The 15185-nt window shown below is 36.9% G+C and overlaps 1 protein-coding gene across 6 annotated transcripts; it reads right to left on the bottom strand.

Annotated features, from left to right (window-relative positions):
• Nucleotides 1-872: 872 nt before the first annotated feature.
• Nucleotides 873-11064, bottom strand: LOC119822864 (UDP-glucuronosyltransferase 2B7-like). 6 transcript variants are annotated; one of them, XM_038342519.1, is made up of 7 exons: nucleotides 10952-11057; nucleotides 10309-10319; nucleotides 9300-9448; nucleotides 8541-8672; nucleotides 6417-6504; nucleotides 3263-3482; nucleotides 873-1285 (listed from the first exon to the last, which is right to left on the bottom strand). In XM_038342519.1, exons 3-7 carry the CDS (start codon nucleotides 9432-9434, stop codon nucleotides 1009-1011), a joined length of 852 nt encoding a protein of 283 aa, XP_038198447.1. In that variant the 5' UTR covers nucleotides 9435-9448; nucleotides 10309-10319; nucleotides 10952-11057; the 3' UTR covers nucleotides 873-1008. The 6 variants fall into 6 exon arrangements, 5 of the variants coding, with proteins under 5 accessions (XP_038198447.1, XP_038198411.1, XP_038198439.1 ...); XM_038342491.1 differs by adding an exon at nucleotides 1521-1656 and having other exon boundaries at nucleotides 1144-1285; nucleotides 10309-11064; XM_038342483.1 differs by having other exon boundaries at nucleotides 10309-11064.
• Nucleotides 11065-15185: the final 4121 nt, after the last annotated feature.

The raw sequence follows: 15185 nt of genomic DNA, 5'->3' as shown, positions 1-15185 counted from the left end.
GTGTTAGGAAAAATCTTGAGTTGGTGTAATAAGTGACAAAAATTCTCTGTAAAGTATTTCGCATTTAAGAAAGATATATTTCTATGCTCATGTAGCACATACGACTTGGTTAACAATGTACCTAGAGCAAATAATTCTGGATTTCAGTTGTATTCTGTCTTTAAAGGTGATTTACCTTCTGGCATTTGTGTGCACGCATCTGTATTTATGTGAAACTGTGAATTGTTTATTGTTTTTCCTTCTTGCGAGGACATTTAAGCAATTTTACCAACTACTTTTGTAGTTCTGCACTTACTCTATTTCTTTATTCCCCCTACACATGTTTTAGAGTGCTTTAAATTTCACTTTGTATTTATTATTGTTGTTGTTGTTGAGGGAGGTGGTGGGGTATGCATGTGTATGTGTGTGTATGCTGTGCGTATATGGGTGTTTGTGGGTGGAGAGACACAGGTTGTAGGCACAGGACAATTCTGTGATGTTGATTCTCTCCTTTCACAATCTATTGGTTCTGGGGTTTGAACTCTAGTACTCTGGCTTCTGCAACCCACGCCCCTATCAGCTGAAACATCCTGCTGCCTTTCATAATTTTTTTCTATAAAAATACAATCATCTTTTTCATATATAGTTGTGTTCATTGTATCCTGAAACATCTTTCCAATACTTTGGTAGTTTGAATAAAACATGTCTTGTCACTTTTTTTGACAGACAGTGATAGTTCATTTGATTTTAAGATGATCTCTCTAAGAAATTTCACTATAGAAACTTCAGGCTTCCTATTTTTCTCCCATAAACAAGATGATATTTCAGTAGTTATCATTGATCTCCAGATGATTACATACATAAATCAGTAAAAAATTAGTTATATCAAGAAATCAATATTTAAAATGGTTAATTTTTAATTTTAAGTAGGACAATATATAGATTATCAAGTATCGTATATCTTTTAAAACACTTGATACACAGTGCTAGAATTCAATGAAATAGTCTTGTCTTCTTTCTTAAAGAGTCCTATTCCTTTTTATTCTTTTGCTTCTTTACAAAGAATTGGTAAACAAACAAGCAACATTTTATAGTGAGGAAAATTGTAGCTGCCACACAGGCCAGGAGGAATCCAATCACATCCAGAGAGTAGTACTGGTACCAGGTGAGGTTAAAGGCAAGAGGCTTCAGGTGCTTGGCTCCTTTGTGGCGCATGACATACTCAACCCAGAAGACGGCTCTGTCCAGGGGCTTCATGGGCTGGTCATGGTGAATGGTTGATAACCACATCACATTCTTTTTATAGCTAAAAGAAAATATGATGGGTATTAATTTACAGAAAGACGAAACATATGTTTATAAATTTATGTGTATCATAACGATGATTACATGAAAATATAAAGAAAATTGTGTGTTTAATCACAGTAAAGAACTTCTTCTTCTTCTTTTTTTTTTTTTTTTTCGAGACAGGGTTTCTCTGCAGCCTTTTCAGAGCCTGTCCTGGAACTAGCTCTTGTAGACCAGGCTGGCCTCGAACTCACAGAAATCCGCCTGCCTCTGCCTCCCGAGTGCTGGGATTAAAGGCATGTGCCACCACCGCCTGGCTGTAAAGAACTTCTTAAATAATGTATCATCAAGAACTTCTTCAACACACAGGATTTAAATATATAAGAAATGCTAGGAAAAGACAAATATTTATAAGTAAGAGATCAGAATCAATTAGCACCCAAAAGCAAAATAAACAAAGTCAAAAGGAGCTAGCCTTTGAGGTCTTGAAACACGAGTAATTGAGAAAGCAATTTCTAGTGTAATTGGTACAGAACAGTAGAACAATTTGGAAATGCACAATCATGCCTGTCATTTTCACTGTGGTCCATATCTGGGCAAAGCTGTTAAGAAGTTGGTATTAATGAGGAATTTGTATTGACCACTTTAGTGCATTTGGATTATAACTGTAGATGTGCAGTGATTGTACATTTAGTGGATTCTTGGTCTTTTCATAAATTTCTCCTTCTAGTTTTTAAACTGTTAAATGGAAATAATAAAATTAAAATTTCTCTTTTCAGGTGAAAATATTTTTTTATTGATTGTTAATGAGCTCTACAATTTTTCTGCCTCTCTCCCTGCCTCTTCCTTCTTTTTCAACCCTCCCCCAAGGTTCCCATGCTCCCATTTTACTAAGGAGATCTTGTCTTTTTCTACTTCCCATGTAGATTAGATCTATGTATGATTCTCTTGACCCTTGGAATACTGTGAATTATTCTTATTGTAAACAAGAATTATAATAAATTCTTGCAATTGCTGTTCATGTTTTTCTTTTATGTGTTTTTTTAACTGTTGAGACTATTAAATATTTTATACTAAAGCATTGAAGTTTTATTTGATTCCAGTGGTGATATGATTACAGACAAAGATATATGGGAAAGGAATCTAGCTAAGGACATTGATCATCAAGTGTACAGTTTAGCATGCTGAATCATAACCGAGTACCAATGGCGATAGAGGCTACTCCCCTTCTTATTATTTATAATATACTGGAGAATACTAGCAATACTAGAAATGCAGAGAGAAGTAATAGCTTTTCAGCCAAAGGTAGAAGTAGTAATATAGTTGTTATGCAGGAGATGAGATCTATAATATGGATGTTGTACAGTTTATTGAAGACTAATTCTGTGTATGTCATAAGCTTTCAAAATGTATCACCTATGGATCAAAATATTGCCAAACAAAATTTTGTAAGATTAAATATAATTGGAAGTAGAGATTAATTTTCGTCTTGCTGGTTTACAAAAAGCCATTTTGAGGTGATTTTTTTAAAGTCAAAGAAAAACATGGTGGCCATGCTCATTTGATTCACTAAACTACAATTTCAATTATCAGTAGTTATTTGAACAAAACTGTATTTACTCTAAAATTAAACCTCCGATAATTTTTGTTTTACTAAAACAGCTCCAAAGTACCTTGGTCTTGGGTGTTGGCACGTTTTCTATTCTACAGCTTTCTATGATGAAAGAGGAGGATGTCAAGTTAAACTCAGACATTGTCTAAAACAAAAATAATGAGGAAGCACATTGATATTCCCTCACTGTCTAATGCAGCTCTTTGTACTTTTCATTATTTCTTTGTCTAGGATAATTGCTGCTCTCTGGAGCTTCTAGTGAGAAATTATTCCTAATAAATAGGTCAGTGACAGAGCTCACTTATAGAATACTTGCTCAGCATGCATGTGTAAAGTTCTAGGATCCAATACAACAAAAATAAATAAATATATGTTTATACTCACGATGGATTGTTAATGACTGCCTCCAGGGCATTAAGCAAATCTGAACTTGTCATTGTATGAAAATTTACTGAAGCAGCTGCTCCTTTGGCCACCATGTGAGCAATGTTATCATATTGTTCTGCAAACATAGGGATGCCAACCATGGGGACCCCATGATGAATTGACTCATAAATGCCATTAGCTCCACCATGAGTTACAAAAACTCTAGTTTTTGGATGACCTAGGATCAGAAGAACAACAGAAAATATACTAATTAGAGCTCTTATATAAAGTAAAAATCTATGATCAAGTGATCAAAGGGTCAGGGTATTTTTAACATTAAATAATACAACTTTGGGGTATATATACAAAGGATGCTCAATCGTGCCACAATGACATGTGCTCAAATATATTCTGAGAAGCATTGTTTGTCATTGCCAGGACCTGGAAAAAATGTAAATGCCTCCTCGAGTGAAGAATCGATAAGGAAAATGTGATACATTTGCATATTGGAGTACTACACAGCAGAAAAAATAACGACAGCTTGAATTTTGCAGGAAAATGGATGGGGCTAGAAAACATTATTTTGAGAGAGGTAACCCAGACCCAGAAAGTCAATTATCACATATACTCACTCATAGGTGTTTTTTAAACATAAAGCAGAGAAAGCCAGCCTACAAACCATAATCCCAGAGAACTTAGCCAACAATGAGGACAATAAGAGAGACATACATAGATCTAATCTACATGGGAGGTAGAAAATAGAAAAAATCGACAAGATCTCCCAAGTAAATTGGGAGCATGGGGACCTTGGGGGAGGGTTGAAGAGAGGAGGGAAGAGGCAGGGAAGGAGCAGAGAAAAATGTAGAGCTCAATATAAATCAATAAAAAAGAAAATTCTATTAACAACAAAAAAGAAAAATTAAATTAATTTGAATTAGTTAAATTGCTTTAGGTTTCACAGCAAGATTATTCCAATTCCAAAGTAGTGTAACTGAGAGAGCTGCACCTTTTGTTTTCTTTTAAAGGTGATGCTAGGGTTTACAGGAGAATTAGTTCAGTGACGGATGAATGACAGGTGTGGCCTGTGATGACGCTGGAACAATGAGAAGGGGTTTTCAATTGAACACGTAGAGTACATTGTGGATGGAAGAAAATGAATGTCTCAGAACACCATGTGTTTGTTATAACTAATCAACTTAAAGAGTTTAAATGTTAGTGCCATCCATTTCTTTCTCGCTTCTTTTTTCTTCCATTATCCTCTTCCCCAGTGTAATAATTGCTACCAAAGGCACTTGAGGAATCTCCAGGGAAACACTGTCATACAGGCTTGCTTATTAGTACATGCATAATCATGTGTCCAGGGTGTTGGAAGAGTTTGCCAAATGTAGTGATGTTGTTAGCCTCATGAATCATAGACTGTTAACGTATTATCCAGTGCAAGGAATGGAAAACTTCACCTTTAGTTGTTGGTTTGGTGGGGGTTGAGCGTCCTTGACTATTCCCAAAGAACACACACTCTAGCCATTGTTCTTGATTGCTTCCCAGAACTTGCAGATAAGATGTCTGAAGACATTACACACTCGAGACATAGGAGCTAGAGCAATTGAGAAACAATTGATTTGGAAATTTTCTCTCTGAGGACTTTCATAGTATTGGAAGAGGCTACATAAGATCTCTAGAGAGAAATGTAATCAATAGTCCTATTATCTGTCAGACCTATGACTTATAACAATGACTGGCATGGCAAGATTTCCATAATAGCAAAATGGTGGCACTTTTATCTTGGGAATAACCAAGATAAATCCAAGTCTACTTGGATTTGAAGCCAACTCAGTGGTAAGAAATTCATGTGTGGTACTGAAAAGCGGGTCAACTATCCAAAACAAGTATAATTTCTAACTACATTTATCCTTGTAACTACTGGTAACTGTAGCTCTCACAAGTCATCAAAAAATCTTCCATTATAACAAGTGGAGAATATTGCGGAGATCCACAGCTGGTGGAAAAGGAAGAGAATAAATGATCGTTGGATGCTCAAGGCCAATAAGTACACTTAGAGCAGCACAACTTCTAAATCAAAGGCTATGGAAACATTTTGGAAAAGATATCAGAAAAGCATAAGAGCAGGGGACCAGGATGCCTGATGGAAGATGGTACTTCATATATATTATAGGGATATTGCATCCATGAAATATCACCAGTGTGATTGCCTAAATAAGACCTGCATCCTGACATCTCCTGTTGAACTGCCAACATAGATGAATAAAATTTCACAAAGTCCTATTCTTATAAGGAAAACTGTGGAAAATCAATGGCTGTCAAGATGGGAAGAGCCACTTTCTCCAGTATGACCTCCCTGATCTATTATCCAATATCCCATTGTCAGCCCTAAACATGTGTATGTAACAATCAACAAAAATCGGACCTTGTGGGATGATAAGATGGGAGAGGTCAAAAGGAGAAAGAAGGCTGAAAATGATGATAATATAGTACATATGATTTTCTCAGAAATGATTTATTTCACAAAGGAAAATGATAACTAACACATGTACTAAGTCTGACACAAAGTTTATAGGGCATTTAGGACAACCATAACAGCCAGAGTATTATATTGTTCCAGGACAACCATGGCAATCGGAGTGCTGTATTGTACCCGTGCAGTGGTGATGCACCCCTTTAATCCCAGCACTCAGGAGGCAGAAGCAGGAGGATCCCTGTGATTTCAGAGCCAGCCTGGTCTACAAGAGCTACTTCCAGGACTGACTCCAAAGTTACAGAGAAACACGGTCTCGAAAAAATAAAAATGGAGTGTGGTATTTTTGCATGATAAACAGTGTGAACTTTTTGTGATGGGCACTACTGTCATTGATCATTAATGTTTCTTAGTGATTTTTGAAAATTTCCTGCTTTAGTACAGGTAATAGGTATAAAATTGAATCTGTAAAAGCCAAGGTAAGCACAGAACACTCCCTGTGAGAGGCAGCTTCTTTCACAATGCACACTTTGTTCCTGGAATACAAAAATATAACACCATCTCACATTTCAACCTCTTTCAAGCAATACATATTTAAAAATTGGTTTTATTTTTGATTTTTCTAAAACAAATCAGTTTGCTTCCTATCGCATTTCAGCTTGTGACTCATATTTCAGCGCTTGTTTCCCAGGGTCTCACCTAGAAGGTCATTCTGGGGGATCCACTTGAAAATCCTGGTATTCGGACCTAAGGTATCTGGTTCCATACCATCATATCTCCAAAACACCTGTTAGAGGTTAGACAATAATTTATATCAGAATTTAAAACTTAAAATATAATATTTTAGAAATTAGACAGTGCTTAGCTAAATGCCATTCTTATCCCTGGTGTGGAAAACAGGTAAAGAGACCTTAAACAATAAGAACTATCAAAACATGAGGCAGAGTATGGCAACACCATCTATGTTTCTCATTACATTTAATCAGGTCGAATGTCATCATGATTTTTGATGTGCCCACATGAAAGAGTTAATGAAACATGAATATATTTAACAAAAGTTTATGTTATCATAAATCAGCTGCAAGAAAGAATGATTAAACTTTATGTGTATTTACTATAATACTTCTAATTTTCCATTCTGTGTTTTATGCCAGTTTAACACAACCGCAGATCTTACTTATATTTGTCCTATGTTCTTTTAATAGAATTTGACACTTACTTTTTTTTATTCATTATTTATTTTCAGCAAATAATCCATATTTACAATTTTCTCTGTTTATTAGTTCTTTGGAAAAGGCACCATCACGGATAATCAGAGAATGAGTTATCAGTCAATTCCATCCAGGCCATAATCTCACAGAGTGTATGTGTGTATGTTGTCCACTAACTACCAGTGACTCGGTTGCTGGCATAAAGCTCCCCATGCTTGCTTGCACCCTTCTGCATGCCGCTTCCACCACGGAAATAACAACCACTGGAAGCGACTGACATAATTTCTTGAATGAATAAAAAATTAAGTCTAATACTGCTCATCTTTGGTTGAAGCACCAGTTTTACTTAGGAATCACAGGAAGTGCAGAGCACTTTATCAAACGAGTCATATCTCTGTCGCTGAGACTGGCTATTCCTTTCATGTGGGAAAGGAACCTGCTGGGCTGCCTATGAGTGCTAGTAGCTGTAGAAATCATTCAAAATCCTAACAGTGCTGCATCTGACCCATATGATAGATGGCAAAGAACTTCATGGTTAATACGCTTTGTGAAATGCCAAGCAGTTCCACAGCCAGACCACACAAATGGTGCTCATTTTGGTAACCCCAAACCACCCTTGTAAATGCGAGCTTCACGTACATGTTCAATATCTGTTTGCCACAATAAATTTAAACTTTTCTTCAGGATATCAGGGAAAATCATCATGAGTTATTACAGGAAGACTTCATGGGATAGGAAATTGAAATCTAGTTCCTACATACTCCAGATTAAAGTCCAGATGTGATAAATTATCTTCATATACCTTATGAAGAGAGTCAGCTGGACCTTTTCTGGCATCAGTCCTGTTTCTACTGGATTATCTCTTAGTTCCCACTTCTTCCTAAATGAAACTCACTTTACTCTTCTGCGTTAGAGACAAAGTGCCATAGACAATGTGTGACTGTGTGTGGTTCACCAGAAGGACAGGGACCATTCCACCTTCTCCTTTACATCGTAGTCTTTTAGGTTTGGCAGATTCTAGGATGGCCAATTCTTTCTTCTTTTTTTTTCTCAATGAACAGGATGCAAAAGGACTGAGGTGGTGAATTGTTTCCTCCTTTTCTCTGAGAATTCTCCTGAGTTGTAACTAACCAACCCTAGTTCAGCATTCTCATGAAGAGCGAAGGGCAACCTGGGAAGTCTAGATGGCTACAGCAGGTCTCGAAGTCTACTAATGTTATATTGCGAACATTTTCCAATATCTGCTAAGAAAGTTTTTAAGTAAAACTTCATTCTTTCCCTGAATGTCTAGATTCAAACAAGGCTTAAGAAAAAGTTTTATGTGACCACTGAGAATTTAGTTATTCTTGGGTAGCTTTGTTCCCAGTATCATCAGACTAGAAAAGTTTAGACTGCACTCACTCACCATGCTTCCCTGCGATTACAATGTTTATGTCACGGTTATTGTCATCAAAAACACATTCTGTAGCATCTGCCATCTTTATCTTCGTTTCTAAACTGACTGAGGGCAATCATAATATTTGATTTTACGTAAAGGGACCTTCTAGTGTCACCCCTTTCCAGACTTAGTAAACTAAGTAGATAATTGCCTCCCATGGGGACCTCATTTTACCTTTTGTGGAATTTGTGCAAGGGCTGATGCAATTGTGTTGGCCCTTTCTTTTGTTGTGTTTTTGATCATTGACCCCAGAGAAAACACCACAACACCATGTTCCCCAGAGCTCTGTGCAAACTCTTCCATTTCCTATGGATACAGAAATAATTTTATTATTGAAAATCAATAGCAGATGCAATGCTGTTCAAATTGCTACTAAAATAGGAGAAAATGAAGCATTATAGGAAAGTTAAGTGACACTGTTCAAGCACACATAAGATATGCATTGCTGTCTTATTAACCCCGTACTAATGGGGATCTGCACTATTTATATTCATATCTTTGAGCAACAAATATACTAAGTATTATCTTATGAAAAATTTATGCTGCATCATGTACTTACAAATGGTATACTTACAAGTTTTTACTACATATATATGTATATATATATATATACACTGCAATATTTATTTAGTTAAAAACAAAACATAACAGAACTTATTCAGATGTGTGTTAGTCCCTGACAAATTTTCCATGAGTAAGAATCCCTTATTATAGCATTGAATTATGATGTTTCCCCAAGGCTCTCAGGTCAGTCTATAAATGAAAGAAATGCATAGGTTTGTGACTGCTTTAACCTTGAATATCTTTTGGCAAGATTTTCTTTTTCCCCACTTTTTATTCACTGGAATAAAACTAAAAAAAACGGATGTAGAACCATTTTTTAACTGAAATGAAGTAAAAGGAAACAAAACTAAACCAAAAGGATTCATTTACATCAGGCAAGGGTTTGGCAGGTTTGCAGTGGAGTCCTCCAACAAACTCAATGTTTGGTAAGGTTGGACGAGGAAACTCTAAATCCCAGTAGGAGCGAATGAGCCACATTTCTGCTTTCTTCATTGTGTCAACCATAGTCGTAGGTCTTCCTAAATGGAGAAATGAGGGTTGTGGATGGAAGAGCACAATGATCATGAAAGTGTTGTCACATGAATAAAATAATATTGTCTGAAAATATTGGAATAATTTTACTCAAAGAAGCAAAGTAGACATTCATGAAACAAATACATTAAATTTTTCATAAATGCAAATGAAGTGTAATTTATCTGTGGTTTATAAAATATATGTCTATTAAAGGTGAGCTGAGATGAAATTCTGCTGCCACCTCGATGATTTAGCAGTTCTGTTCATTTAGAAGCCACATGTCCTTATGTACTGCTATGCATCATGTTCCTCTTTGAAGATTCAGAAAAGCATGTGCAAATATAGAAGAACACTCTATATCTAGAGTCATGCTATTCCAGTATAATTATGGATACAACTTTTGCAGGAATCATGTTAGTTTCTACAACAAACAGGCTATTCCTTGACTCTTGGTTTTCTAAGAGAATTATGAGGGTTATGTCTGGAAGAATTTTTAGCATCTGTCTTTACTTTTCATTTGGATTAGCAGTGCAATGATATGTATTTCTTTGTAGAAATATTTACAAATTCTATCTGGAATGTTCTCAGAAAGTTTGAGAATAGTGATTTTTGCTCTTGCTTCATTGTGACTTAACTTATTTAAACCAGGAGACCATGACTGCCAACAACACAGAACAAACATATTTGGGTGCAAACTTCAGTAGTTCTTAAAATGAAGGTTTGGAAATGATGCTGTAGTGAGATTGTTACCCAATATTATATTTCAGTTAACAATTTCAGCATGAAAGACATATTTGTACCTAAGATTACTTTTCAGAGCAATGACATTTAGGCCCACACCCTTGTGATGAAAAATACAACTTACCTAAAATTTCACTGAAAAATGGATCCCAATCCTTAGCAGGAAATGACTCAAAGAAAAAGTCAAAATATAACAAACATATCATATTTTCTACTCTCTCCATGAAGGACATTTGACCACTTAACTTTGACATAATTATAGGCACATAAGAGGGAGGGAATGAAAGTCCCGCACTAAACTTTTCTAATCCATAGCCATTACCAAAGCGAAGACTATACATAAAGGGTACTTGGAGTACCTCAGCTATCAGCTCACCACAGGGACCAATAGCATCTGAAAAAACAACATCAAACTTGGATTCCTGTAGTTTTGCCATAAGTTGTTTGTTTGAAACTGCTTGTCTACAAAGGTTTAAAATAAAATCAGAAAATTGCCCAAATAGTATGTTAAACGATGGGTAATATCTCCAACATGAATCTTTTGGAACATCATATATCCACCTATTGACCCATTCAGTAAAAAACTTTTCTACTTTGTCATTATTGGTGGTTGTCGGGAATGTCTCATATTTAAGACCAGATGCTTTTTTGGGATCAAGAAATACAGAAGATGAAGATCTCAGAACTGTCACTTCATGGCCACGTTGTACAAGTTCATCCAGAATTATCTTTAGATTCATCCAGTGACTGTATTCCAATGGCCATACCAACACCTTCCCACAGCCCCCAGATCTGAAGTAGCAACTCATCTGCAGGAGCAGCAGAACAGACATCCACTTCACAGGCATCCTGGAGAATCAAAGTCCTTCTGTTCTTAGTGTGCCCCTTCTATCACTATTTGTGCTTTTAACTAAGAAGGAATTAGCCAAGAAGTTAAAATATAACTTGGATTGCTCAAACCTGTTATTGAACCACTATCAATATGTGGAAGGACAAAAGAGGGAAGGTTAATTTAATTGCTATCTTTTTACACGAGTCTGTTTAAAGCCTCGTTTATGATGAAGTGTTTTCAGTAAGCCAAGAGGTGATGACTGTGTGTTCAACCATCTATGCTACATAGATTCTAGAATAGTTCAAAATGTTTCACCAATCATTTTAGTGAGAGGAATCATGTGGCTGCTCTCTGAATTTTCCTCTTAACAGGATGGAAAGCATATTAACTTACACAGCTGATCATTATTTCTCCCATAGTAGAAATAAATTTTTTTGTAATAATGTTGATGTTCTCATGTGCATAAAATTCACCACCTTAAACTCTGTGCCAAATTTTTATAGTATATTTGCAATAAGGGATAAGTGCTTTAATTACAAGTTTGGAAGAGTTTCATGAGAATCAGTAACCTTATTTAGTTCTTATTTTGGGAAAGTGAAACCAGCCATTCCACTGGCATGTTCCAGAAAGGACTAAGTGTGGAAGGACATGGTGAGATTGCACAACATAGATGTAAGGGCCAGAAGTAGTGGACGGCTGGTGCAGAACAATATTCTCTGGACATCCAGAGCCATTGCACATATGAATCACAGTGGCTGTGGCTGGATTCAGAAGACCTATGCAAGATTAAACAAGCCATAATCCAAGAATGGATACTGCCCATGCCTACCTGAGGAGGTATTGGTAGGTGATGGCTCCTGGGGAGGAAGAGTCATAGTTCCAGACTTGAGAGGGTAGGCATGCAGTAGCAGGTAGCTTTATACCCTCCACATAATGGCAATGTGAACTCAAGTGGGTTGCAAAAATGAGTTTCTGAATTTAGGAGTGAAAAGCAGGGTAGTGGGGGAAAATGGAAGGGAAGGGAGAGCTGGTGTTTGATCAATAAATTTACATACATGTCTCATACTCTCAAAAATGAAATAATGGTCTTATAGAAGGACACTGAGCACAGGTATCTACAGTCTTGGCTCAGAAAACAACTCTGAACCATAGAGAACTTAACCTGGCATGGAGAAAGTTAGCAGAAGCCTCCTAGAAGCTTCTTCTTATGCTGGATGGGAGATGACCTGCTTCTCAGAGTCTCTGCATCTGACTTGGTGAACTTCATAGTTAGCACATGATTACATTTTAACCAGAAAAATAACCCTGTTCATATATTCCCTCTATCACCAGATCCTCCTGCATAGATCATCTGGAGATGCCCTGTAAGGTAGCTGGCCACCTTGCCCATAGGGCCTGTATCTTAGATCTCCCTGCTCTAAAATCCTATTGCCTTGTTCTGCATATAGCCTAAACATGAGAAGCATGGGAAATCTATTCTGTGTGTTTTACTCAGTAGAATCCTTTGTAAAATGACTTCTAAATAACCTCATTCTTCTGTTACCATATAGTATCCTCTAGAGTCTGTTTCTGCATGTTTGCCTCTACAAAAGTGCTTGGCTTCATGCTTAATGGATTGCTTGAAAGGAAGCCCTTAGAATAAGATAGGCAAGCAATTGTACCCTTTCACGGTCCCACCAATACAGGTAAATAGAATACCCTAAGTCATTTTCTCTACCAAGACTCTCACAAAACAATTGGCTGACTTGTTTATTCTTCAATACATCTAACATGTTTAGCTTGTTCTCAGAATCACAGTGTCTCAAAAAGACACTGAGAAGCTTCGTTGTCAAAAAATCAGGTGTTCAGAGGTGTGTGGATTAATATCCCAGTCATCGATTCAATTCCATTGGCCAATGTCTCTTTTTTTTATGCCAATACCAAGCTGTTTTCATTACTGTAGCTCTGTAATAGAGCTTGATGTCAGGCACTCTGGAAGTTCCTTTATTGTACAGGATTGTTTTGGCTATCTTGAGCTTTTTTTTTCCATATGAAGTTGATTATTGTTCTTTAAGATCTGTGAATTGAATCTGTCATTGAATCTATAGATTGCTTCTTGTAGGATTGCCATTTTTACTAGGTTGATCCTACCTATCCATGAACACAGGAGAGCTTTCCATTTTTAGTATCTTCTTCAATTTCTTTCTCCAAAAACTTAAAGTTATTGTCAAATAGGGAGGGTGGAAGGTGAAGAATAGGGGAGAAGTAGAGGGATGAGGAGAACTTGAGGGAATGGGATAGTTGAGTTGGAGGAAGGACAGAGATGATAGCAAGGAAAGAGATATCTTGATAGAGAGAGGCATTATAGGTTTAGCAGAAACCTGGCTCTAGAGTAATTCCCAGAAATCCACAAGAATGACCCCAGCTAAGACCCTAGAGGAGAGGAAGCCTGATCTTGACTTGCCCTGTAGTCAGAGAAATGAATATCCTAAATATCATCATAGGAGCTTCATCCAACAACTAATGGCAGAGACCCAAATTGGAACACTGTACTGAGCTCCTAAGTCCAGTTGAAGAGTGGGAAGAATGAGAATATGAGCAAAGAGGTCTAGACCATGATGGGCACACTCACAGGAACAGTTTACCTGGACTAATGGGAGCTCACCAACTCCATCCAGATTGGGAAGGAACATGCATAGTACCAAACTAGTCCTTCTGAAAGTTACTGACAGTTGCATGGCTGGGGCAGACTGAGATGCCACTGTCAGTGGCACCAGGATTTTTTTTTCTACTTCATGTAATGGCTTTTTGGGATACTACTCTCTTTGGATGTTTACCTTGATCAGCCAAGATATAGTAGAGAGAGCTTTAGACTTTCCACAAAGCAATGTGCCTTACCCTCTCTGATGTTCGGATGGTAGTGGGGTGGGAGGGTGTGTGGCGATAATGGAATGGGGGGAGTGGGAACTTGGATTGTTATTTTTTTTAAAAAAAATAATAAATAAAAAATGTAAAAAGACACCAAGAAGTTTTAAATGAATGCATCTATGTACCATTCACTCCTGGAAGCAGTATACCTGCCATTCCTGAGAGTGTCAACTCCTACAAATGTACCCATGCAGCCCTTGGATACTGACACAAGTTCTACCTTACACTCCTGATAAAGCCCAGCAATCCCTGAAGCTTCCTGTTTGACATCTACTACATTACATTCATGAATGAACCTTCTTGTACTCAACATGGTGACCCCATGCTACATAACCTGTAGAAAATGATAATTCTCAAATATCCAGAGCTGGTTATGCCATGCTAAGACTAGTAGTTGTTGGAAAGTTAAATAGTAGCTTGTGATAGAAGTTCACAACCTCTTCAGCTTAGGACAGAGAAACATCCACCAATATTACTGTTTACTACAGCTGAAGATGCTGCACAGACACTACTAAAACACCCCCCTGGGATGATGGTCACACAGTTACCTAAACACAGTAAAAGGCATTATTGAGAAGTCTTTATTATTTTAAAATAAGATCCACTCAGTTACTTTGTCATCATTAGGTTCGGGCCTGACAAAAAAGCAAGTTATAGGAGGAATGGTTTTTGTTGGAGCATATATTGCGAAATTGTTGTCCATCATGTCGTTGAATCCATGAGAATATTCATGTTGGTGAGAGCCTTAACAGCTATTCCTTTTATATTGTGTAACTAAAAGGTGAATATTCTTTGGCAATGCCTGTACAAGTAAAGCATTCCTCTTCTAAGTTGATTTTTTTGGAGGTTGTTTAGTTGTGATAATGAGAATAATAGCCAATACAGGGAAGTAATGATAATAATGGTCTCATTACCATGATAACCTAGCTTTAGGGTACATAGTGTTTTTCTAATGATTTTTTTCAGACGTATGGAAAAATATGGGCATGTGAGAATGCAAGACTCTAGAATTCTGTATGCAAATTCTGTGGGACATTTAGATTGTAGTAATGAAGATCAGAAATTGAAAAAACGAAGTGTGAACAGTGTAGGCTGGGTTCATGGAGTTTTGGGAGATGATAAGGATTTCATCAGGGTGTGTGTTAGTGACCTTTTTGTTCCATTCTTGTGAAGATCTGATTGTGTTTTATCTATGTTCTGAGAAATTGACTAACACTAAATCCAAAAGCAATGGAATATGCTCTTTGGTAGAAGAAATTTAG

This window comes from Arvicola amphibius, chromosome 1, assembly GCF_903992535.2.
Source record: "Arvicola amphibius chromosome 1, mArvAmp1.2, whole genome shotgun sequence".
In the NCBI taxonomy this organism is placed as follows: Eukaryota; Metazoa; Chordata; class Mammalia; order Rodentia; family Cricetidae; genus Arvicola; species Arvicola amphibius.
Note: the sequence above shows the minus strand (reverse complement) of the source record. Positions and strands in the feature narration are given on the sequence as shown.